Source organism: Nannospalax galili, unplaced genomic scaffold, assembly GCF_000622305.1.
Source record: "Nannospalax galili isolate Female #2095 unplaced genomic scaffold, S.galili_v1.0 scaffold737, whole genome shotgun sequence".
NCBI classification, from domain to species: Eukaryota; Metazoa; Chordata; class Mammalia; order Rodentia; family Spalacidae; genus Nannospalax; species Nannospalax galili.
In genome coordinates this window covers 2,691,713-2,716,975 of record NW_008341172.1, presented here as the reverse complement: position 1 = coordinate 2,716,975, position 25,263 = coordinate 2,691,713, and the positions used below count along the sequence as shown (strand labels likewise).

Genomic DNA, 25,263 nt, shown 5'->3' with positions numbered 1-25,263 from the left:
GACGCACACACACACACACACACACACGCACACACGCGCACGCACGCACGCACGCACACACGCGCACACACACACGCACACACACACGCACGGGCGCACACACACACAGACACACACACAGACACACACACACACGCACACACACACAGACACACACACAGACACAGACACACGCACACACACGCGCACACACGCGCGCACGCGCACACACACGCACGCGCACACACACGCACACACGCGCGCACACACGCACACACACGCACGCACGCACACACGCACACACACACAGACACACACACAGACACAGACACACGCACACACACGCGCGCACGCGCACACGCGCACACACACGCACGCGCACACGCACACACGCGCACGCACACGCGCACATGCACACGCACACACGCACATGCACACGCACACACACACATGCACACACACGCACACACATATATATTTGCCAGTTTTTATGAAAATCAGTGGTCATCAGGCGACAATGTCATCAGAGTGCTAGGGTAAAAAAAACACAACTAATCCAGAACTTTATATCCCACCAAGTATATCCTTCAGATACTAGGATGAAATAAAGACACTGTCACCTAAAAGATGGAGAGTATGCTGGGGACAAATGTGCCCTGGAAAAGATAAAGGGAACCCCACTGCAACACTTGAGTATCATCCAATTGAAACAGAACTGGGTAAGAGAAATATTTGGTAGGTTTGGGGATAAAATTAACCCCAATGTAACCAGGAGCACAAAGAAGTCATACAACACATGGGGTAGAGGAAAGAATGCCCAAATGGTAGAATTCTAAAAGCAGCTCTTATTTTTTCACCTTTCTGTTTACCACTGTGTAAAAAGCTATAAACTGTGAAAAAGGAGTTTTGGAAAGAGCCTCTTAAATCTCTAGCCAGACAAACAAAATCAACTCAAGTTAGGGGGGAAATCCCTAACACTTTCCATAGTCCTTCAGAAGCTTACGTTCCACAGACTCACAACACAGATCTGAAACCATTACAACACACACACAGAGACACACACAAAGACACAGACACAGACACAGACACAGACAGACAGACACACACACACACACACACACACACACACACACACACACAGAGGCACATATACTTTTTCCAATGCTTCACTGACTGGAAGAGACCACAGGGCCAGGGACACATCCTCTTTTACCTGTCAAACAGGAACAGTGGTATTCTGGAATTCAAAACAGAGCCAAGGGCATCCTTGGAATCCCATGACTGCTGCTAACAGCAGTCCTCCAACTGTAGAATAGACAGACATCTGGAAGAGATCTACTGACAGAGGCCACAGGAAGTCTAGGCAAGACAAGGAGCCCAGAGACACATGTGGAGAAAACAAGAGAACCTGGAGAGAGATTTCCCATTTCACATCCGGCCTGCCCTTCCAGTGGCCAGTCCCACTGGGACAAGGATGATGCAGTGAACATGCAGCTCTGAATCAGAACACAAGGTCATAGGGACCACAGCCTTTGGGACTAGAAGTCCACTCTGAGGGGTTCTCCTAGGCAAGGCAGGCAATATTCGATTGGTATAAAAAAAAACCATCATCATCAACAACAAAATGCTAGAATGAAATAAAATTCCCTGGGTATGTTCATACTAAGTTCACAAATTTATAAAGCCAAAAATCTTTTATTGATGACCTCTGAAAAATGTTAAGAAAGCAACTTATTTGGAAACAAATATAGAATGTCACCTGTTTTCTGCCCTTCCTATAGGAAGGAACCAGTTGATGGTGAAAATTCTTTAAATTTCTTGTTTTCTAGCTCAGAATAGGTAATTTGCAATCCCAAATAAGGACCACTATGGGGAATGATGGAAAGGGTATCCATGAGTAAGGAGGCTTTCTTGTATCAGGCGGGGAACTTTGAGTTAGAGCCGACACTCAGTGGTCACACAAAACTCCAACTGAGTCAGTGGATCCACTCCAGTCCCTGTCTTGCTGACTTCACAGACAACCAGAAGGAGGAATCTGTAAAGGAGCTTTTATTACAGAGAGAATGCTTAAAGATCTGTTGCAGAAAGCAGAGCTCTGGAAAGCAAGCAGAGCTCTGGAGGGGCCTCAAGAGAGGGTTTCCAAAGAGTAGCTTCAGATTGCTTCCTATGCGGGAGGGGCCCCAAGAGAGGGGAAAGCCTGTTGAATTGTTTTCTAGGGGCTTCTTATAGGCGTTATGGCAGAAACTGGACAAAGACTGAGTAATTTCTACAGATTGGCTAATTCTCTGGGCTTATGAAAAGCCAAACCAACCAGAGCACCCTTGCCCCTCTGTGCATATTCCTCTGGCTCAACCAGTACCCACACTACTCACCCAGGCAGGGGTGGCTGATGCATCCTATGTCCTTCTCTGACTTTGCTTTGCTAGTTGCTGGCCTTGCCTGTCTGCTGGTCATTAGCCCTGACCAATGTTGCTTCTTTCTGGCCTTGCAGTTGTGACTGATGTTAGATGATGTCTGGGTCTTCTAGCCCCTAATTAAACTATGCCCGCTTTCTCATGGTTACATGCCTAGCTTGTAGCTTATCATGGGGCCTTTCCCTTTATTGCCAATAGGTAGTTAACTTTTATCACAGCCACCAAGATGTGGCTACAGTTCTCCCTGGTTACCTCATGTGTAACTCCTTGTCTGTGGAGTGGTCTTGGTAGTCTTCCTGGACACATGGAAAACACTTGTTAGAAGCCATCCTTAAAATTTAGTCTACTACTGTCAGCTATCTCAGAAGCAAGGATATGTGAAAGGCAACAGTGTCTTGCCTGTGCTCCCTGAAGGGTGAGTGGGAGGAGCTCTGTGGGGCAGCACTGACCTTGTCATCCCGGAGCCCTGTCCATCCTCTTATCTGCTCAGCTTGGCTATCTCGTCCCGGTGGCAAGCCTTCCTCACCTTCTTCACTGTTCCTGACCCTGCTGCCTTACCCTTAGCGTTCCTTTAAACCCTAACATCTGTTCTCACCATAACAGTGGGCTGGGGGTACAGCTCAGGGGCAGAAAACTTGCCTGGCATGCACAAAGTCCTGGGTTTGACACTCAGTAGAAGAGAACAGGAGGGAGAGGAGGAGAGAGAGTACTTAGATGTGAGCCACGAAACATGTGTGCCTGAATGAGCGTGCACATTATACACAGACACACACACACACACACACGCACATACACACACACACACACACACGCACACACACATGAAAAAAGAAAGAAAAACAGATCATGGCAAAAACTGACAATGGTGATAAAGTCAATGGCTGAAAAGTGCCTGGTGAACTTTTAAAGGCTAGACCAAGCTAGTAACAATTGAATTTAATTTTGAATCCTAACATCACAAACAGAAAAATTTGAACACTATGGAGCTCTTATTGAAAGTAAACTTTCATGCTAACACAATCAAACCCAAAACCTGTTTTTTTATTAACCACGCATTTATAGGAAACATGAATAGAGAGGTGTATGTTAAAGGGCACCATCAAACACATCCAGGACCTTCAGAAAATCTACACAACGAAGAACCTAATTTATTCAACAAATAAAGTGAAGTGGTGACTCCAGTGAGTTAAAGGAAACCAAACAACTAAACAACAAAAATAAGGGGGACACATCAGTTAAAGCAGGTCAGAGACCCTGGACTTGAGTAAACTTTTAGTGTACAAGCTTGAAAATTTGAAGAGAGGGGCTGGAGAAACAGCTCAGTGGTAAAGAGCACTTGCTGATTCTGCAGAGGACCAGAGTTTTGTTCCTAACACCCCTGTGAGCTGCTCACAATGACCTGTAACTCCAGCTCTGGGGATCTGACTCCTTGTTCTGGCTTCTGTGGGGACCTGCATGCATGTGTATATAAGCATACACATACTCACAAGCATATACATAATTAAAAATAAAAATAAGATCAGTGACTGGATATTTGATGAAATTAAGGAATTACGATTAATTTCTCCCAAGTCTGATAACGGTATAATAACTGGTTATGTTTCTTTTGGAAAATTTAGCCCTTATTTAATTTGCATATGCACAACATGATCTAATAGTCGGGATTTATTTCAAAATAATAGAACCCAGAGGCAGAAGTCCAGAGGTACAGATAAAACACACCTGGCCATGGCTAACAACTGTTGAAGTTGGCCAACGGGTCAAAAAGATTTGCTATCCTGTTCTATTCTGGTAAGTGTCTGAAATTTTTCATAATAAAACTTTTAAAATGAGTTAGGCGCTTGCACAATAGGACATTAGTTTACCCTGATGCGAAACAGCAAAGTTTACAGCTATCAATTTAATACTTAATAAAACAAATACTTCAGCAGATAAGACATGCAAAGAAGAAAATATGCAGGCCACAGGCCATCTTCAAGGTTAATAAATTTCACATTTAAGACTAGTAAAGCCAGAATTAAGCTTTATTGAAAAATGCTTGGCAATCAAAGAAATTACAACCAAATGTCCAAAGCACTGTACAAACGGCTTTATGGCACTGGCTATAATATATTAAACTCTTCGTAAAAAGGAGACAAAGTTTGAAAAACAAAGCAAGATTTCACAATGAAACTGTGATTTAAAAAGATGAACAACTAGGATTAACCTCTTTAGGAAATGTGAAATTGCTCTTTGCTTATAAGCAGATCAAATATAAGACAATTAAAATATACCTCAAAAAACTTTTGAACGAAACTAAGAATTGTCCTGGGAGTTCAGAAGTTTTTCCTTCAGACTTTGGGACAGGGAAAGATGAGGGACTGGGACATGTCTACAGGGACAAGGTTCTCTCCATTGGCATCTGTTTCCATCAACAGTGGAATTCACATGGAGCGGAGCTGCTCATAGTCATAGTCAGCGTTCGTTCAAGAGTCCAGGAGGATGGACCCAGCACCAGCACATTCTCCACATCCAGAGAAGAGAAAGACTTTTGAATGGTGTCCCAGAATGTAACAGAAATGGTTCCTTAAAACTCTGTAAAGGGCGGCTGGAGAGATGGCTCAGTGGTTAAGAACACTGGTTGTTCTTGTAGAAGACCGGGGTTCAAATCCCAGCACCCACATGGCACCTAACAACTGACTGTAACTCCAGTCCCAGGGGATCCGACAGTCTTTTCTGACCTCCAAGGGCACTGTACGACACAGGTGCACTTACCTACATGCAGGCAATACACACACACACACACACACACCACACACACACAAAAAAAAAAATCTGTAAAGGTCGAAGAACCTTCAGGAGAATTCTAGAGAGCTGCACCTGTTCCAGGAGATTGCTAGTGTTCTGTGCATTTTTAAATAATCGGGTCCTTCTACATGACTATTAATTTTGCAACTGTTATGCTCTGCTTTTTAATCAACAAAGTTCCCTTCTGACATTCATTGAGGAAAAATAGTTGATTCAATCTGACATTCTGTTGCAAGTATCTCTTCATCTAAAAACTAAGCTGTACATTGATATTTTAATTGCTATTAATTTTCCCTTCCTATCATACTGGAAGAATCTGTGCCAGGGTGTTTCTTATGAATTAATCCACAAACTGCCAAAAAATTTTGTCAGAATTCATGCTGAGTGTCAGGGTCTACAGACGGTAGACATAGCACAAGAGAAAGTAGGTCTGGGAAGGTCAAAGAGCCCATGAGACACCAGGAGAGAAACCAGGGACAGGCTCAGGTAGCTGAAGGTGCGTTGTGTGTCTGGAGGCCTCAGCAAGTCTAGTGGAGGAAGCACAAGGGGCAAGGGTGTCTGGGAAAGAATGCACGCACTACACTGGCAATACTGCAGTCTGGCTGGGCGCTAGTGACAGAACGACTTAGGTGACGAGGGACACAGGGTCAGCTCATGATCAGTTCTAAAACTGTTCTGTGTCTGAGAATGGGAGGCAGACACTGGCTGACTGTGAGGAGAGGAGGTATCTGAACAGAGGTAAGAGAAACAAGCAAGAGAGGACACAGGGAAATTTCCAAGTATGTGATGGATGGGAGCCACTCAGCAAGTGGCCTTTACAGTCTCTGTTGGCCAGGTGGTCCCAGGGTTGGGGAAGGTGACAGCGGACCATCCAGAGTGGGTGAGGGCTGTTGCAAAAATGAACCCAGGAAGAGAAGCAGGTGGAAGGGTGGGGATGATGCCTCCAGAAGACTGGAGGCTGTGGTGGTGGTGGGGAAGAGACGGGTGAAGGACGGAGTGGTGCCCAGGGCCTGACATTCTCTGTCTAAAATGAATGAACAATGAGCTTAGGGTGGATGCAGGACGCACTAGCACCTCGGGCATCACCTAGCACCAGGGCCCTAAAAAGGGAGAGCAGGGCTGCTCTGAGGCCTGAGGGAAGGTGTCCAGGAATAGGTGCTGGGTAGGAGGTGTGGCACCTAAGGCAACTCTTCAACAGGCTGACAGTAAGGGGAAGAAGCACCCTGGACGGCTGTCTGGGGGACTGACACAAGGTCTTACTGAGAAAACGGAATGATTTCTAATGTAGATAAGAAAAAGGCTGTGATGATGCCCTGGAGAGAGGACAGAGGGGAGAAGGAACGGCCCCCGGGGGAGAGCAGGTGCAACGAGCCTCCACAGCTGGGCGAAGAACAGGCACAAAGTGGAAACAAAGGAACTGATTGCTGGGTTCCACTGTCCAGAAAACCACAGGGTAGTGAGAGAGAAAAACTTCAAGGTTGATTTACAACTTATATACTGTCTTCACAACGGATTCTTCTGATCTGTTAGCAGAAGTGTTCTTTTTGTAATAGGAGTTAGTACTGAAACAATCCTGCTTTCTTTGTTAATGGGGTAGTACCCACATTTATTTGTTGACATCAAACCTTTCTCTGTATTTCTCAAGCTGATATTAATCACTCACTAATTATACCTCCTAATTGCAATTAATTACAGCAATCCAGTGTATCATTATTATAATTAATAGTAACAGGAACATCATTTGGAAAGGTAAATAAATGAATGCCTAATAAAAGATCTTGGGGAGCATGTCAGCCTCTCCCACCAACTGCTCCTCTTGTACAGGCTTCGTCCTCTCCAGAGATGCAGTTACATGGTGCCACAGAATCAGCCACACCTTGATCTTAGACTCCTCAGCCTCATGAATGCTGAGAAACAAACTTTTGTTCTCTGTCAGTTACACAGTCTGTGATATTTTCTTATAACAACACAGAGGAACGGGTGGGGGTGGGGGGTAAATAACAAGGCAGAACAGCACCACAGCAACCCTGTGCACACCTTCCTGTACCAGCCTAAAGGCACACTGCAGTGAAGTTCAGAAATTTTAACCACCGATGGTCAGAGCTTAAACAGCTCACGAGACACACGCTTAAACAGAGATGATAATCTAATACTGCGAACAAGCAGGCAGCCCAAGGCCCCTCAGCTCTGTGTGCAGAGGTTCAGTGTAACCAAGTCACTACAAAGATCTGGCCGCAATCATGAAGTAATGCCAAAGGAAAAGTGCTGAACAAATCACATAGGAGCTGACCAAGATGCCTTCACGGGCAGCAGAACAGGTTTTCCTTAGGTAACTGCAGAGAAGCAGCAACAGTAATTTAAAACAGCAACCACAGCAAACATCACACACAAACACAGCAAGAAAGGGTTGTCAACATTTTTTCTCAACAAGACTCACTGAATTTTAATTTTAAATTGAGGGAAAAATCACCTCACATGATACGATTAACAAATAATAAATGGTTATGAAAGCCTAACGATGAGATTTATTCTGGCATTTAACTTTTTTTTTTTTGCTACCTAATGTTATGGTATTTTTCATTAAACATCTGCCTTCCACATATACACACACATAGCTAATACTACCACCAATAACAAATAAATCAATCAGTAAAAAGAGAAGCACCCACCACAGATCAAAATCACTAAGGCTACAACACAGTTCCAGGAGCCCTCCCTAGCAAAGGTTCATTTTAGGAACATTCTGGAATGTGTAGAACTTTCAGTGGCAGAGCTGAAACCTCTGTCCTGATTCTCATGGTCGCTAAGGGCAATGTGAGCACTCACATGTTAGGTCCACGACGCTCTCTTCTATGTGAGTGATTAATATCACTGTCTGCTTCTGTGCTGACACTCTGACCTTGAAAATGAATACCTCAAGAAGCTTGTATTTTGTATAGGTCAGCTGTGGAAATATCTGGGATTTGTGAGTGGAAGAAAATGCATCTTCTACCTGTACACAGCTGAAGATCCAATAGTTGTTGAGTATTGAGAGCTTTCACTTTATTCCTAGTCTGTTCCAAATATGTGCATTTTCTTATCTTCGAATTCAACTTAGAGTAAGATTAAACAGGGGCATCTATATAGTTTTCTTTGACCAATGTACAAAGCATAATTAGATTTTTCAATTTTTATCAGTGATGCTGCATACAGATACTGTTGTGTGATGGAAAGCCGACTTTCTATGTATCAGCCACCCTAGCGCTTTTCAGTCCTTGCTGTAGATTCAGTTTTCTGCCCAGGTCCTTTCTTCGGTTGATCCTTATCTTACAGAGCTGTAGCTTTCTGCTAGAGTGACAGCCACAGGGGAAGCTGTGAAGGAGCACACTTGCACTCAAGTTCACGGATGGCTCCGCACGGCTTCAAATAGCTAGATTTTTAAAATATAAACGGGCAAGAGGGACTCTGATAAGTATTTCCCTATTATTAGAATGAGAACTCCTCTGTAGTTTGAATTTCTGATTCTGTAATAATAATTCATAAACCATGGTCAATTCTTCAAATTTAGAATATTTCCATCACAATCATACATTAAAAACATTATAGAAACTTTAAGTATAATGTGAGAACAGTGCTATAATGTAAGTTAACTTTACTTTGCTTTTCTTCTTAATCTTGGCTAACATAGCTTTTCTCTCCCCCATTTTCAGATGGCTAATAAGATGTTGAATGTTGCTTAAAAAGAAAATGCTTGGGGCTGGAGAGGTAGCTCAGCGGTTAAGAGTACTGACGGCTTTTGCAGAGGACCTGGGTTCGATTCCCAGCACCCACATGGCAGCTACAAACCACCCAGTTCCAGGGGAATCCGAAGCCCTCTTCTGACCTCTGTGGCATTGCACGACATGGGTGCACTCACATACATGCAGGCAATATGCTCATACACATAAAATAAAAATAATAAAATGTTAAAAAAAAAGAAAATGCTCATATGATGGCTACAGGCTTGCTCTCTAAACTGACACAAAGACCTGGTGGCTACTAGTCAGAAGCTGTAACTCCAAAAGAATATCTGAAAACATTGGGACAGAAACCTGACTTCACTGTATGTTATTTTTCCTTCAAACTAAGTATATGACTGGGAAGAAAACTGGTCAGTGTTGCCTGTGTCTTTCCTTCATAAGCATGGATAGTTTTTCTTCATTTTTTCAGTATACAAATTTTATTTCAAAGTAAAAACATACACTCCTTCACAAATATTCAAAAAACACAAAACCTTGTAGTAGGAAATTATGTTTTATGTACACGACAAACTGTGTGCAGGAACCTGATCCAATCCTTTAGTAACAAAATAGGGATGAATGTATTTTTTCTTGATCGGTATTTTCACATACACGCACACGGAGAGGTGGGGGGATAGAGAGAAAGACAGACCGAGGGTGTGACAGAGAATTCTCAATAATGATGGGGAATTGGAAAAAGGTTCCAGAATTCCTTGATCACACGGGATACCAAATCTCTGGATGCTCAAGTCTCTCTCATAAAAAGTCTCTGATAGAACTTGTGCATATTTTCCCATATGCTTTAAATAATCTCTGCATGACTTACATGGTCTATTGCAGTGTGTGTGTGTGTGTGTGTGTGTGTGTGTGTGTGTGTGTATGTGTTGTATGACTCACAAATACATATAATATAAAATATATTTAATGAGCCCACAAACATTGTAGTGACTCATTTTCTTAGGGAGCAACATCAAGATTCTCTTTAATTTCAAATTTTTGAAAACCAAATCAGAAATCCAATTTTCCCTTATCTCTATTCTTCTAGCTGCTTTCTTATTTTCTAGAAATTTTAAATGGAGCCTAAGTTCTGAATGAATTAATTACAAGATACAAGATAACCTAACTGTCCAAAGTCTCTCACAGAGTTGAGAGAAAAATATCTATGAGACAGATCCTGGAAGGTAGAGATTTTAAAATACAATGGAATGGCTTTGGTGAGAGCAAACATAGATGTAAGAAGAGCCATGCGCGCCTACCTGTGTCACCAGGATTAGTTTACATTCTTTTTGTCCTTGGCTTACTTGAATACACTGCCTGGCATAATGTTTTATCAGCAGAGATCCATCAACTCTAATAGCTCACCTGTTAATCAGGGCATTTGGGCCCGTGATCTGAGTGGGAATCGTGCTGCTTGGACCACAGGCATCATCTACAGAAGCTGCAAACTGAGGTGTGATTTTAGGGTGAGACTAGACATCTCATGTCATGAAACCCGTAAGCCCCCTGCCCATTATGAATCCAAGTATAACAATTAACATAAAGCACTGGAATTAAAAGTCAAATAAGTACCTTACCTGGTAAAGTTTAAATTCACTTATTAAATGTAATACTTCTAAATTTCAATTTATATGCATAAAAAAAGTTTAAAAAAGTATTTAGGAGAAAATTTATTACACTAAAGAGCTTACTGAAAAATATTCTTCAAAGATCTGAACTTGTATGTGTATTTGAAAATGAGAGACCAACAGTATTTTCAATTTACTTAAAATTCATAAAATTTACATACATGCAGGCAATACATTCATACACATAAAATAGAAATAAATCTTAAGTAGAGTCAGTTATATGACTCAGAACTAGCCAGAATAATCATTAATGACATCTATACAAATAAAAAGGCAGCAACAACTAAACTATCCATCAGGTTGAAAAAACACAGCTTTGTTCTTAATGAATGTTTCCTCTTGAATCATGAAATTAACCAACTGGATTTTAAAAGTCTCTACACAAAGTACTGGAAACTAAGTTTACTGGTAACTCCAGCAATAATTAGTTAACTGTATGATTTATACAATCCGGTTTCTGGAGATGAAACCTCTAAAAATATCAAGTTTGTTGACTGAAACATTTTAGAACAGTTCTGTCAAACAATTTTGTCCATTCACTTGATATGAGGTCTCAAACCAACTGTAAACAAATTAAAAATCACTACATGACTATGCAAGAGCGAGATTCTGCTGTAACATGAAGTCAAAACTAAACAGAACTAAACACAGTTTCTAAAAGTGAAACAAACCCCGATGAATTCTTAGCGCTTTTGCAATCTGAACTTATCTCAAAATAAAGACTAAGATATGGTGGGGGGGGCACTAATGCCACACAGCCAGCAGAATCTTAATTTTGAATATAAAAGTCTGTGGTTATAAATTATTGCTAAGATAATCTTGTGATTAAATATGTCTCAGTTCATGGTTGAAAAAATACGTAAGATAACTGAAAAATCAGAGGTGCCTTAGCTAAATACATTACAGTAGGGGATGTAAAAGTCCTAAGTCTTGCTGTAGAAATGAACTCACTGAAACTCACATTCCTATTCATCTGGCACTGCCATTCACATACCATTCTCCCTCTTGTTAATTCCACAGAAGTGCTGTCACAGGATCCACAGTCATATGAAAATGGCCAGCAGTCACTGCACGTGAAGTGCTGAGACCTACCAGTGCTCCTTGGGCAGTGCTGGACTTCAGCGCTATGTGTTCCAGTTCCAGAGGGGCCCCTTACAGAGGGAAGTGAGAGAGAGATTGGGTTCCACCTCCACAGGGAAACCTCACTGCCATGGCCAGCATTCAGCACCAAGGAGGCTTTATGGTTTTCTTTGGGGAGTAGCAGCAAGTCAGAGTGACTAGCAAGGAAAAGCAAGCCCTCCTCTCCATTAGTGCAAGTTGGCACCGTTTCTCAGGACCAACAGCACTTTCTACAGTGACAGATATGAACCACTGACAACGGAGACTGAAACTCAGATGCCAATTCTAATTTGTTGAAGTAACCTATGAAGGTAGTTGTGTCATGAGCCATGGTAACAAACCAACATGGAGCTGGCACAAAAACAGACACATCAAAGGACAGAATGGAGGGCCTGATAGAAACCTGCAAGGCAACAACAGTCTGATGGTCAGCAAAGGTACCCAAAACATTCATTGGCTAGAAGGCAAGCCTCTTCAACAAATGATGCTGGGAAAACTGGATATACATTTTGAAGCATGAAACTAGATTCCTATCTTATTCTGTAATAACTCTATTAAAAACTTTACTACAAAACTTGAAAATTTTCACACTACTAAAGGCAAACCTAGGAAAAATAGTTCAAGATACTGACACTGGTGATGATTTCCTGACAGGACTCCAACAATTAGGAAATAAGAACTGCTAAAAGGGACTACGAGTTAAAAGTTCTAGAGCAGCAAAGGAAACCATCAGAGCACTGAGTCTGCAGAAAGGGAAAACTGCCAGCATTTCACTTATACGGGATATTTAGAACTCAAACACCCAAAGAATCCAATTAATAAATGGGCAAGTGAACAGACTTTCTTAAGAGAAAAAGCATAAATGGCTCATAAATATAAGAAAACATATTCAACTCTTTTAGCTATTAGAGAAATACAAACAAGAAATATATATATATATATATATATATTCCATTTCACGCCAGTCAGAATAAGTATCAAGAAAGCAATTGGGAGGGAGGGTAAATCAGCTCAGAAATATGGAATTTTCTCAAAAAATTAAAAGTACTGGGGCTGGAGAGATGGCTCAGTGTTTAAGAGAACTGGATGCTCTTGCAGAGGATCTGGGTTTGATTCCCACCACCCATGTGCTGACTAACAATCATTTGTAACTCCAGTTTGGGAAATTCTGACTCTGTGGGCATTGCATGACACGGTGCACTTTCATACATGCAGGCAATACACTCATACACATAAAATAAAAATAATAAATAAGATAAAATAATTAAAATATAAAAGTACTACCATATGATCTAGCTATAATATTCCTGGGTATGTACTTGAAGGAATCTAATTCAGTAGACCACAGGTGCCTGCATATTCCTATTTACTGTGACACTATTCATAACTCAAGTTATAGAATAGGCCTAAGTGACTGTAACAGACATAAAGACAATGGAATTTTACTCAGTCACAAAGGAAAAAAGATTATGACACTTGCAGGCAAATACATGGAACTGAAGATCATCATGTTAAGTGAAATGAGCCACAGTCAGAAAGACAAGTATGGCATGTTTCCTTTCATATGCAGAATCTAGATTTTATTTATGAGAAGAAAGTGGAAGGGAGAGACACTTGAGAATCAGCAGGAGAAGAGGGGACATCAAGAGAGAGTATTGGGTAGGGTGACTATGATCCAAGGACATGACACATATGTATGAAAATTCCAGAGTGAAAACCATCATCCTGTACAAAGATTATATGCTAATAAAAAGGGAGGGAAGACTGTGACTTCAGAAAATGAAATAATCAATGCCACATAAAACAATATTAATGTAATGATTTCGATTTCATTATTACTAATTGTATATAATGCACAACAAGAACCAAAGATATTTCAATAGTAAATGACTTCATCACTACCTCTTAAAAGCATTATTCAATTCAAAACAAAAGGTATTATAGTGAGGTGAAGATGAAGTCATTCACTGGTCCATCTACACATATGGATCCAACAGGAACTCAGGTTTAATACAGGCATGACCATTCCTACATAAACAAGAGTCTATGTAGTACACAGTATTTTAGAAAAATAAATAATTATTTGGTCAATCAAAAAAGTTTATTTGAGGGCTGTTACGGCCAAGCCTGACAACCTGAGTTTGATATCTGGGACTTATCGTGGAGGGAGAGAACAGACTGACTGCCACAAGTTGTCCTCTGACCTCCACATGTGTGTAGTGGCACATGTACATGTGTATATACACATACACACACACACACACGCACGCTACATAAATAAATGTAATAACAATGTTTATATGATTCAAAAAGCAATAGTTATTTTAAAAAATACATAAAGCAATTTAAGTGGCTTTCAACTAATACCACAAAGGCAATGCTGGTATCGACCAGTCATCCTTCTGTGGACCAATTTTCTTTGCTTATTTTTGCAATAATCTTATTTTTAAACATTTTCCTTCTATCCCTTACCCTTTCTGCATCAACAATTAGGTCTTACACAGAAGTGACCATATTTCTTAAAATTTTTTTTGATGATAGTCACAAGATCACTGCCTCAAACTGTGACTCAGCTACTACTGTATGGAGGTGAGAAAGGAGGAGGGAAGGAAGCAGTGACACGTCATCAATGATCATAGGTACAAGCAATGATTCTCCAGAGGGAAGAATAAGCTACTGAGTATTCATAATGAAAAGTGTACTAAACTCCAGACTATCAAATAATTGATTTAAGCTAAGAGGTAAAGTTAGCAAACCTCCAGCCTTCAGTAAGAATCAGAAAAATAGGAATATAAAGAAACCCCCTGCAGGCATACATTAACTGACAAAAGCCTGCCTTCATCTACCACCTTGGGTAACATTCTGAGAGCTCAGGAATGCAGTGGGCTCACCTGTTGGAGGCAGGCAGTCTTTCCAGTCAAAATACCCTGCATATATTCCAGGTTCCAAAGAGCCAACAATGGGATCTGCTTTTAGCTCAATATAATTTTCAAAGAGTCTTTGGTCTAAGTCTTTCAGTGAGGCCATGCTAACCTATAACACAAATAAAGAATGTAAGTTGTCTTTAAATTTAAGAGCGAAGGAAAAAATAATGCAAAAAAGTGATTCAATACATTCTAATAGCACTTTAACAGTTTTTCTGCAAAGTTCAAACTTTTACTTTATGTACCTGAAGAATAAAGACAACTCTTAACCTGGCTATTTTACATAGTAAAAAATAATTTCTGGCCAGGCATGATGGTGCAGTCTTTAATTCTAGCATTCAGGAGGGAGAAGCAGGCAGATCTATGAGTTCAAGGTCTGTCTATGCTACATAGCAAGTTCAAGTTCATAGCTCACAAAGCTATATTCAGTGAGACCTTGTCTCAAAACAAAATGAAACACAACAACTACTGGTAAAGCAGAAACAGTGTTTCTGACCTAGGGGAAAACATTTCCTGTGATAATGTGCTATTCTGCTTTCCTTAGCAGCTGTGTGTGTACAGAGTGGGGATCCCATCTCCTGCAACCTGGCCCGCACACATACCAGTGCTTACAATGGGCAGCGCTAAACAAGAGATGCCCACATTCTCTCCCTACATGCCACATTCTAAGCATTTCTATGAAATTGTCTTTAGCTCAACTCAACTCAAGATGCATTAAAAAAATAAAAAACATTATTCTAATGTAAGTTAATGCTTCCAGTTTAATGTTAAATTTATAATGCAAAAAGTATTTTTGATAAAAATGCTTTTTAAAAACTCTATTTCTAAGAAATAAAAACAACAAAGTAAACCACTACTTTTCATTTCAAAGATGACAGAAGTTCGTTCACCATGGCTAGCACTATTGAAGCAAGTGCCTCAGTGTTCGTCAGAACATCTAGCAAAGAGACTCTGAAGCATCGGACTTGGCCAGACTGAGACGTACAGATGTCTTAGCACTTTACAATTGGATGGCAAGACAGACTGAAAACTCACATTCCTGTTATTAAATCACAGTGTATCAATGTGGACAAAATGAATGTCAAACAAAAAATTAATTTGGAGGCTGGAGAGATGGCTCAGCAGTTAAGAACACCTGCTGCTCTTCCAGGACCCTAGTTCAGTTCCCAGCACCCATGTTAGCTGGCTCACAATATAATTCCAGTTCCAAGGGATCCAACCCCCTCTTCTGGTCCCTGTGGGTACCTACAAACTTATACACATGTGGCATACACACACACACACACACACACACACACACACACACACACACAGAAACAAATACCTACACATTAAGTAAACATAAGAATGTTTAAAAAAATAATTTGGAGCAATAAGCTAATTCATAGTAAGAGGTGGCGTTATTATTTATCTTTTTTCTTTTTTTTTTTTTTTTTTTTTTGGGTCTTTTTGAAGCAGGGTCTCCCCAGCTGTCCTGACACTATGTAGACCAGGCTGGCCTTGAACTCACAGAGATCTGCCTGACTCCGCCTCCCAAGTGCTGGGACTGTGGCATTAGTAACAGAAAAAAAAGCAAGGTGTGGATGAAGGATGAGGGTCCATGAGGGACCAAGGCTCTGCCTCTTGCCTCCACTGCCCAGTGGGTTACACACAATGACCCACTATGCCCGAGTGGTAAATATGAGCAAACCTTGAGAGTTGTCTTCATCTTCTGTGAATGTTTTATAATCAAGCTAACCATCTCATATCACACTGATCTGGCTCCAGTCCTTACTCCAATCTTCTTCTTAATGCAGAATCACAGACAGACTGTACTGATTTGGCCCCACAGAACTATCTGAGGATAACGGGAAGGACTTCACTGCCAACACTGCCCCTCTAGTGGTGTCTGAAATTACACTACAGCAACTTAATCTCTTCCCTTTCCTTACCCAAAAGGCTAAATTTCTAGAGATAAAAATTAACTGAAATATAACTCCAATGAGCAGCAAATTCCAGCAAAATTAGCCACAGGTGAAGGCATAATGACTGACAGAGTTGAAGAAATATCCGTGTTCAGTACTGAGGGTTCACGATGCAGGGAACAAAGAAAAACTTAAAAGTGCTGTGGAGAACGCGAGGAGGGAGGCCTACATACATCCAACAGCAGATTTTAATGGACACTGAGCTAATCAGAATGCAGTATCCAGTGCCAACCAATGGTGGGAAGGAAGCATCAAATGAAGAAGGGAACACGGTCCATCCCCACCCTGGGAGAACGAGGAGAAGCCACGAGAAGCTGACAAGTCACATGTAGAAGGACATCTACACCTGGAATGAGTGGCTCAGAGGGCAGTGAAGACTCCGGTTGGTCGAGTGAGACTGGCTGAGGAAGGACATTCCACACAGACAGCGAGGCCACAAGCGAATGCTTTTCCAATGGCACAGGGAGCTGGTGTGGAAGGAGCCATTGAAAGAATGAGTGAGTGGAAAGATGCTTGGAACAAATGGGTTGAACGGCAGCATCCTGCAGTGGAGAGACAGAGGAAAGCCCCCCTCAAACACCCATCTGGGGTATTTGGCTTCATTCTTCAGGCTACGAGAGACTCTGAATATGTGGGGGCAGAACTGTGAGCCCAGTCTGGGGGGTTCTGAAAGTTTGCTGGATACTCTGTGATGGATGAACCAAGGAGCAAAAGAATTTAGAGGTGAGCAAGGCTTCTGCAAGGTAGGTTCCTGAAACAACACAGGGGTCAGATGATGAAGAAAAGGGCATACTTTGGGCAGGAAAGTCCAAGGGTTGAGCTCTGAAAACTGTCATGAAGGATGGAGTCAGGAATAATACTCGCTAATAGAAGAATGAGCAGACAGGAGTTGGGGATGTGACTCAGTTGGTCGAGTGTTTGCCTACCATGCATGAAGCCTTGGGTTCAGTTCTCAGCACCACATAAAATTGGGTATGTTGTCACATGCTGTAATTCTAACACTTGGGAGGTAGAGGCAGGGATATCCTCAGCTACATATTGAGTCTGGGTCCTGCCTGGGCTACCTAAGACCTTGTCTCAAAACAAAAACAAAAAGAAAAACCCCACAAAAATACCCATAAACGAATTGATAAAATATGGCAAATATAGTCTGATATTACACAGGTCCATAAAATAAAACCACAACATTTGAAATTAGAATGTGGGGCAGGGGGGCACTGTGTTTAGTGAAATGAACCAGGCTCAGGCTGCATGTTCTCATCTGTGGGTAGAAGAGGTGTGTTTTTAAAGTCGGTTTCATTGACACAAAGCAGAAAGTGACTTAGAGGCTATGGGAGGAGGTGGAAGGGACGATAAAGGGGGAGATGCAGATCAAAAGGCACCCAGTTGCACTCAGAGTGGAGGAACTCCTTCCAGAGACTACACCTTCTGGTGTTGCAGCTCATGATCAGACTTCACAATTACTTGGAGAATACTTGTTTAATGTTCTCACCACAAAACATGGTGAGTAGATGGTATGTTAATTAACCTGATTTACACTTTCTCCCATGTACAAAGATCAAAACATCACACTGTACTCATTATAAATACATATAATTATCATTTGCCAACTTAGATCCTCAAACAACCTTAAGTGTAAATATAAATTGATTTATTTGGGCCAGCTGTATGGTCTTAAACACCCAAAAGGAAAGTATAACCAAAAACTAAAGTGATCAGTACATTTCTTTTTAAGAGTTCAAGGGATTACACTTCTCAGATACAAGGCTTAAGTCCATATAAAAAGTTATTTAGACAATTATCTCTCACTGATGATTTTGTTCTGAATCAGAAAGTGCTGCTCAGATGTATATACTGTAGTGCCCACCTGTAGCTAAGGGAGACAACCCACTATTGTTCTAAAATGATGGCTGAATTTGTTTTCTCCCCCTATCTAGAAGCCTTTGAGAGGGAATTGACACTGATTCTAACCACTCCAACAGCTATCAAAATGCCTGAAAGCAAATCCTGATCAAGTCCAGCCTTGGTAGACAAAAGAAAAATGAGGGGGAACCCAAAAGAGAGATGCTTTGAAAGCTCTCATCAAGAAATTCCAGTGGACTCTCATATGAACATTTGAAATTTGACCTGTTCTGACTTTTTTCTAGTTCCCTGTCTGGAACTTGTAATGCTAATTACTCCTGCCTTTACTTCTCCTTCACATCGCCTAGTTATTGGTCAAGGACTTTCTTTTCCCCCTACAGATGAGTTATGCAACTTGGGAGTCTTTTAGACAGACCCACTGAAGGGGTACTCCAATTGCCTCACCCTATTCAGCATGGAAGAAACCAGAGCAGTCGGCATCCCGATTTCCGATTGGCAATCTGGGTAACCCCTTCAGAGGATGGTGTGGTAAGAATAGGAGGTAGGAACTGGCTAAGCAGTTAGTGTAAAAAGACCCCAAAGAAAAGTAGCCAGCTTCTTGGCTAAAAGTCAAAATGTCCCTGGGCCTCTTAGCAACCTACTCCGTTCCAAAGACCAAAAATGTGGAAAGTATTTGGGAGCTCTTATCTAATCCTTAAAAGAATTTAGGGTTACCTCTTGAGAGGGGATAATGTTAGAGTAGCAAAAAGACTGATTAAAAAAAAAGAAGAAAGAGTACATGAAGTTATCAGAAAAAAGTGATGGGGAGATAAAGAAGGAATTGGAGGGGAGGGAGTGGGCATGGATTTGATCAAAACACCTTATATGCTTATATCCCTGTATGAAATTCTCAATAAATTATTTTTAAAAATACACATATAACTAGGAAAAAGAACATGATCTATGTTTATGAGTGTATTGTCTGCCTGCATGCATGCAAGTGTACTCATATCGTGCAAATGCCCACAGAGGTCAGAAGAGGGTGTCAGAGCCCCTGGAACTGGAGTTATGTATGGTTCCAACATGTGGGTGCTGGGAGTCACACCCAGGTCCTCTCTAAGAGCAGCCAGTGTTCTTAAAGGCTGAGTCATCTCTCCAGCCCCCATGATCCCTAAAATCTGGTGGGCTGGCTGACCCAGTGGTGGCTGTGACAGGAAACACATAAAAGGTATTATGGAAATGGAAGAGCAGGTCAGATGCTAAAAGCTTTTGCAATGTGATGGTAATTAAGAACTTTACAGCAGGGAAAACTCTGAGACCAGAGATAGGTAATGGGGAGGTGAGCAGGAGTCTCCCCACCCTGCCCCCTGTGGTTGCCCAGGATGGAAGTCTTTGTTTTCTAAAGCTTTCACATTCCGGTAACTTTTGCCATGCCCCATCTTACCTAATTACCATGTGTATGCTATGTACCTTTACAAAGGAAGAAAGAAGGTGATTTTGGCTGGGAATCCTGATTGGATGGTTTGATAGCCCATGGGAAACTCCTAGTGAAGACATCTGGTAGGAAATGGGTATGAAGTCTATTAATGACGTATAAGATTAAAGAAGTTGGTATCAGTGGTCGATAAAGCTGTGGGGCACACGCGATCAACTAATGAAAGTGCCAGAACAATGAGTAAGCAAAAAAATCATGTGGTCAGAGTACATAAGTACCGTGGGATGGCAAAGACAGCCATTGGTTGGCTTTGATCTGTGAGAGTCAAGGTTTCTAACTTGAGAGCCTCACACCCTATCCATCTGCAGAAGCAGCTATTTCACTCACTTATTCCTAAGCTTTCACATCTCATCAGAGGCACAGAAGGCTGTCCCCTCTTACCTGCGAAACCATGTAATGTGCATGAGTCTTACATTCTCTTGTTTTGTGACAGCTTTTCTTTTTTTTGGTCTTTTTGAGACACAGTCTCCTTGCAGCCCCAGCTGGCCTGGAACTCACTATGTGGGCCAGGCTGGCCTTGAACTCACAGAGATCCACCTGCCTCTGCCTCCCAAGTGCTGGGACTAAAGGTGTGCGCCACCTCGCCCAGCCATGACAGCTTTTCTAAATTCTGCACTGGAGAAGCAATACACTGTTTATTAAAAGTCCTTGATCCGCCGGGTGTGGTGATACATGCCTTTAGACCCAGCACTCCAGGAGGCAGAAGCAGGTGAGTTCAAGGCCAGCCTGGTGTACATAGTGAGTTCCAGGTCAGCTGAGGCTACAGGGAGCTCCTGTCTCAAAAAGACCAAAAAAAAAAAAGTCCTTGACCCTTTCTGTCCATTTTTCTTTTCTCCCCCTACCCCCACTTTCCTTTCCCTTCCTTGGCTTTTGTTTTGCTGCAGCATTGTGGGCTGAGCCAGTAGGCAAGCGCTTCCCCACTGGGGTCCTGCGTGCAGCTCCTTGCCCTTCTCATATGTACAGGAATGTGAGACAACTAAACAGGCTCAAAATTAAACTCAGTATTTGGTAGGCGGGGACACATCTGATCAACTTATTTGTCTATGGAACTTTAAACTCTAAAATGGATTAATTCACAAAAAATTTGCCACAACAAAACTACTTCTTAACAAAATTTAACTAACATATACTGATGAAGACATGCGGGAGCTAAAACAAGATTCATGCACTGACATGGTTTCACAGGTGAGAAGGACCAAGGGACAGCCTTCTGTGCCTCTGATGAGATGTGAAAGTACAGGAATAAGTAAGTGAAATAGCTCTTCTCCAGATGGACAGGGTGTGGGGTTCTCACGTTAGAAACCTTGACACATACAGATCACACAGCAGTAAGGAAACAGAGCTGCACTCATTCTTAGCAATGGATTCAAATGGTCTCAAACTAGACATCGAAGTATATTCAATTAAGCTAAATCAACTATGTGAAATATGGTATATATGTTTTAAGCAATAGAAAAATATGAGGAATCAGTTGTTGCATATAAAGGATCTTCCTGGGATATGTGAAGAAAAGAAACTATTCCTTATACTCTCCTTGGTGGAATTTCTGAAGGAGATTTAGGAGCTTAAATAAAACTTTATTCATGCATTTATTCAATGTCTCCATTCCCAAGTCAGGAAGAACCTTGAATTATACAAATGCTGGATTAGATGTTTGTTTTCTGAAGACTGATACAGGTCCAGTAACACCTAACATATGCAAAAATCCCTCAAATTACATCAGAGCTGCTGCAATAAAATGATAGCTGAGGTTTCTTAACCACACAGCTCTGCTGCTCCCTAAAAGCTCGTGAAGAATTTTACCTGTGTGAGATCTCATTTGCACACTTAGAGAACAAAGCTTTGTATTTCCTTACTTACAAGTGCTTCAAAGCTATCTCTTCTACAAAACAGTCAATAAAGACAAAAAAGCACCAATCTTTCTAAGAGAAAGGCATGCAAACTACATTGCATAAGTAGATATTTTTATCAATGAAAACAAAAAAGTTATGATGGGAAATAGTGGCAAAAACATGATGCGATCATCTTCCCCAAAGCAACATGGCTATGACTTACCAGCAGCCTGCAGAGTCTGGAATCCCGTGTTGGGAGCTCATCAGGCATGAGAAGGGGATTGGATGTGGGTCTACTGTGCAGAATGACCTGGTACAGATCTACTGTAGGGAGGCGATTCAGAGTGGGTCTACTGAGGGGGCGGTGATTTTAAGTATGGGTCTTCTGTAGGGAGGTGACCGGACCTGTCAAAAGTTATCTTCCCTCTTACTACTAATAATAAACACTGAAAATAACTAAGAATCCTAGTAGGAGAAAAGTTAATAATGTGGTATATGTATATTGACCAATATTATAGTTATATTTTATAAAGAAATACTGGGTTACCGATATTGAGAGAAGGGAGAGGATGGCGTATCAAAAAGGTCTCAGAAAGTACTGCAGTGGAGTCTTACTGATCATGAAAATTGGATTCAGCCAATTTTGGAAAGAGACTGGACAATGGAGATAATATTTAGTGTCAATAATGGCTGCTTTTTGTTGCTGTTGGACTAAACCTCAGGAGCTAGAGTGATGGTGACTCAACCTCATGTGAAATTCAGACAGTGGGACTATCGGTGGCTTCGTCCCTGCTTTCTTAAAGCACTCCATGTCTGTACTCATTTATTCCTCAGAGTTGATGCTTATATGTATTTTTCAAGCTGGAAAAAAAAATGCACTTTTCAATGCATGTGCATCCAATTTAACTGGTTAGGAGAGAATAGAGTTCTTTCAAATTGAGTCTATCTATCCAACTTCAAGGTTACTGGATCAGTCTCCCAAATTGATGGATAAAGTGATGGATACAGAAATGGATGTATACATTAGTGGCAAGTTGACTGGATAGCATGTTTCATAGGCAAGTCCAGGATGAATGTTTGAAGAATTGAAGATTGGCAGAGTAGCATTGCATGCTTATAACCCCAGCACTTAGGAGGCAGATTCAGGAGGGCCTCTTTTACAAACGAGTACTGAAAATATATTTGCTACAGGTGGTGACCATCAAAGCAAGTGTATGAAATATTCCCTTTGACAAGGTTCCATCCACAAAATCTCCCAAATACTGTTACTATTAATCCTTTCTTGGATCGCTCTGTATCTTTATTAACTTATTCCTGTAGAGAAGACTTCTTAGGATGAGAAATGACTACGTTTGGCAAGTAATTGCCTGGAATGTTTAGAACTTCTCTGTTTTTAGTATATCTTGTACTGTCATGTCCTGCTATATATCACTGTATTTTTATTCATTTTACTTTGCCAATGGAAGGGACTTTTATGTATGGGGAATAAATGTAACACATAGACCATTTTTGTTACACTGCACAAGACAGCAAGGTTTTCTCCTTAACTGAGTCTCCCTTATGAGCCAGTTTTGTTATTACTTAAGAGATTTGAAGAAAACATTTCAAATTTTAAGCAGGCCATAAATAAAACTGTCTTATACACACTGCTGTTATCTAGAGGAGGCCCTCTAGTTGCTGATTTTGTTGACACTGCTGGGCTCTGTCTGGCCAGGGATATGAGAATGATGAGTTTAACTATTCTCCTATACCCAGTCCTCCGACTTGAATGTCCCTGCATGTGTGAGCATGTAAAGGCATGGGTCCTTGCTTTGGCAATTAAAGCTATGATGTTGGTAACTTGTAAAATGTGTGGGGTCACAATTTTCTTGGTATCACTTATAGTCTTCTGGTTGGAGTGAAATCTCACTGTATCAAAGATATTTCAGTTTATTCCATATTATGTTTCTTCACTTGTTTCTGCTTATAAATAAAATATTATTTATTTAAAAAAACTCTACAAAAGTATGTAACAGTGGAAAAATGCTCACAACAGAATATTCAATAGAAAAATGCAATGGAAATAAATTCAGAAATCATGTTTTGCATTTTTATGGCATAGACATAGGCTATATAAAATACTGATTACTGAAAATAGTAAAATAGCAATGTTTACCTTTGTCTACTACACTGAAAATTTATTTTATTTTGTTTATTTTTATTTATTTCTTTTTTTCAAAAATATAGTTAGGCCTTTTATAAAGAGAAAAAAGAAATGCATGGGCAGATGGAGTATTTTAAGCACATGGCACTTGCTGTCTATGGCACAGAGAGAGCCTTGTGGGTTCCTCAAAGAACCTGCCCTGAGAGGGAACTTACAGGGTAAGAGAACTTGGGTGCTCTGATCTAATGAATCAGAACTCATGGTTGCTCAAAGTTAAAATCATGGAGTGGGTCAGAGAGGTTGTGCTAGCTGAGCTCAGGTGGGAGCAGCTGAGCATCCAGCAGCATCCAGCAGCATCCAGCAGCATCTAGCAGTGCCAGCTGGCCTAGGCTGTGGCTTTACTTTTTGTTGCACTAACTTTTCTTCATTATGCAGAAGAGAAAGTCTCCAGACAATACAGAGGGCAAAGATGGGACAAACTAACTGACAGGAGCCTGTAAGATGGTCTGCCATCTTATGTCAACAAAACCAGCTCCACCAAATCCGGAGCCTGAACCAAGAAAACCGTCTGCGAAGAAAGAATCCGGAGCAAAGATGAGCAGAGGCGCTAAAGGGAAGGAGGAGGAAAAGCAGGAAGTTGGAAAGGAAGGTGACACTAAAGCTGAGGAAGCACAGAAACCTGAATCTGCAGAGACCGGGAAGAATGAACTGTGGTGGAGGACTGGGGTTGACCCTATTAGTTGACAAAAATAAAAACGGTCATTTTACCCTCTTATAGTGATGCTTTTTGGAAGTTTTCATCACACTCAAGTAAAATAAAAATCGAGGTAATATTGGCAGGTGTGAATAAAATGGATTCGGCATTCCATGCCCTTGCTTTAAAAATGCAGTCCTGGGGCTGGAGAGATGGCTCAGAGGTCAAGTGCACTGGCTACTCTTGCAGAGGACCTGGGTTCAATTCCCAGCACCCACATGGCATCTAACAACCATCTGTAACTCCAGTTCCAGGGGATCTGAGGCCCTCTTCTGACCTCCACGGACACTGCACGACATGGGTGCACTTACATACATGCAGGCAATATATTCATACACATAAAAATAAAAATAAAAAATAAAATATTTTAAAATGTAGTCCTATGCTTACTGTGGTATTTTCTAGAGAAATAATCAGTGGTGCTTTGTACCTAGGTTTTATGTGATTTTAATGAAACATGGGTAGTTGTGGCCACCTGCTATTTGTGGTTTTAAAATAAAAGGTTTTCTTGTCTGCAAAAAAACAAAGTTAACCGACTGTGACTAGTAATAATCAGATATATAGAGATTAGAAATGCATGTGCATCTTAGTGTCAATTGTATTAAAAATGAATTTTTCTGTATGAAA

General features: G+C 41.1%; 1 protein-coding gene and 1 pseudogene across 2 annotated transcripts in view; one reads left to right on the top strand and one right to left on the bottom strand.

The window, feature by feature from the left end:
- Positions 1-25,263, bottom strand: part of Exoc2 (exocyst complex component 2) — a 190,617-nt gene that overhangs the window by 29,243 nt on the left and 136,111 nt on the right. For both annotated transcript variants that reach the window (XM_017799040.2, XM_008836674.3), the window contains exon 23: positions 14,574-14,715. In XM_017799040.2, the coding sequence (XP_017654529.1) occupies positions 14,574-14,715 (142 nt within the window). The remainder of the gene's footprint in view (positions 1-14,573; positions 14,716-25,263) is intronic.
- On the top strand, positions 24,312-24,626 carry LOC103737008 (annotated as a pseudogene).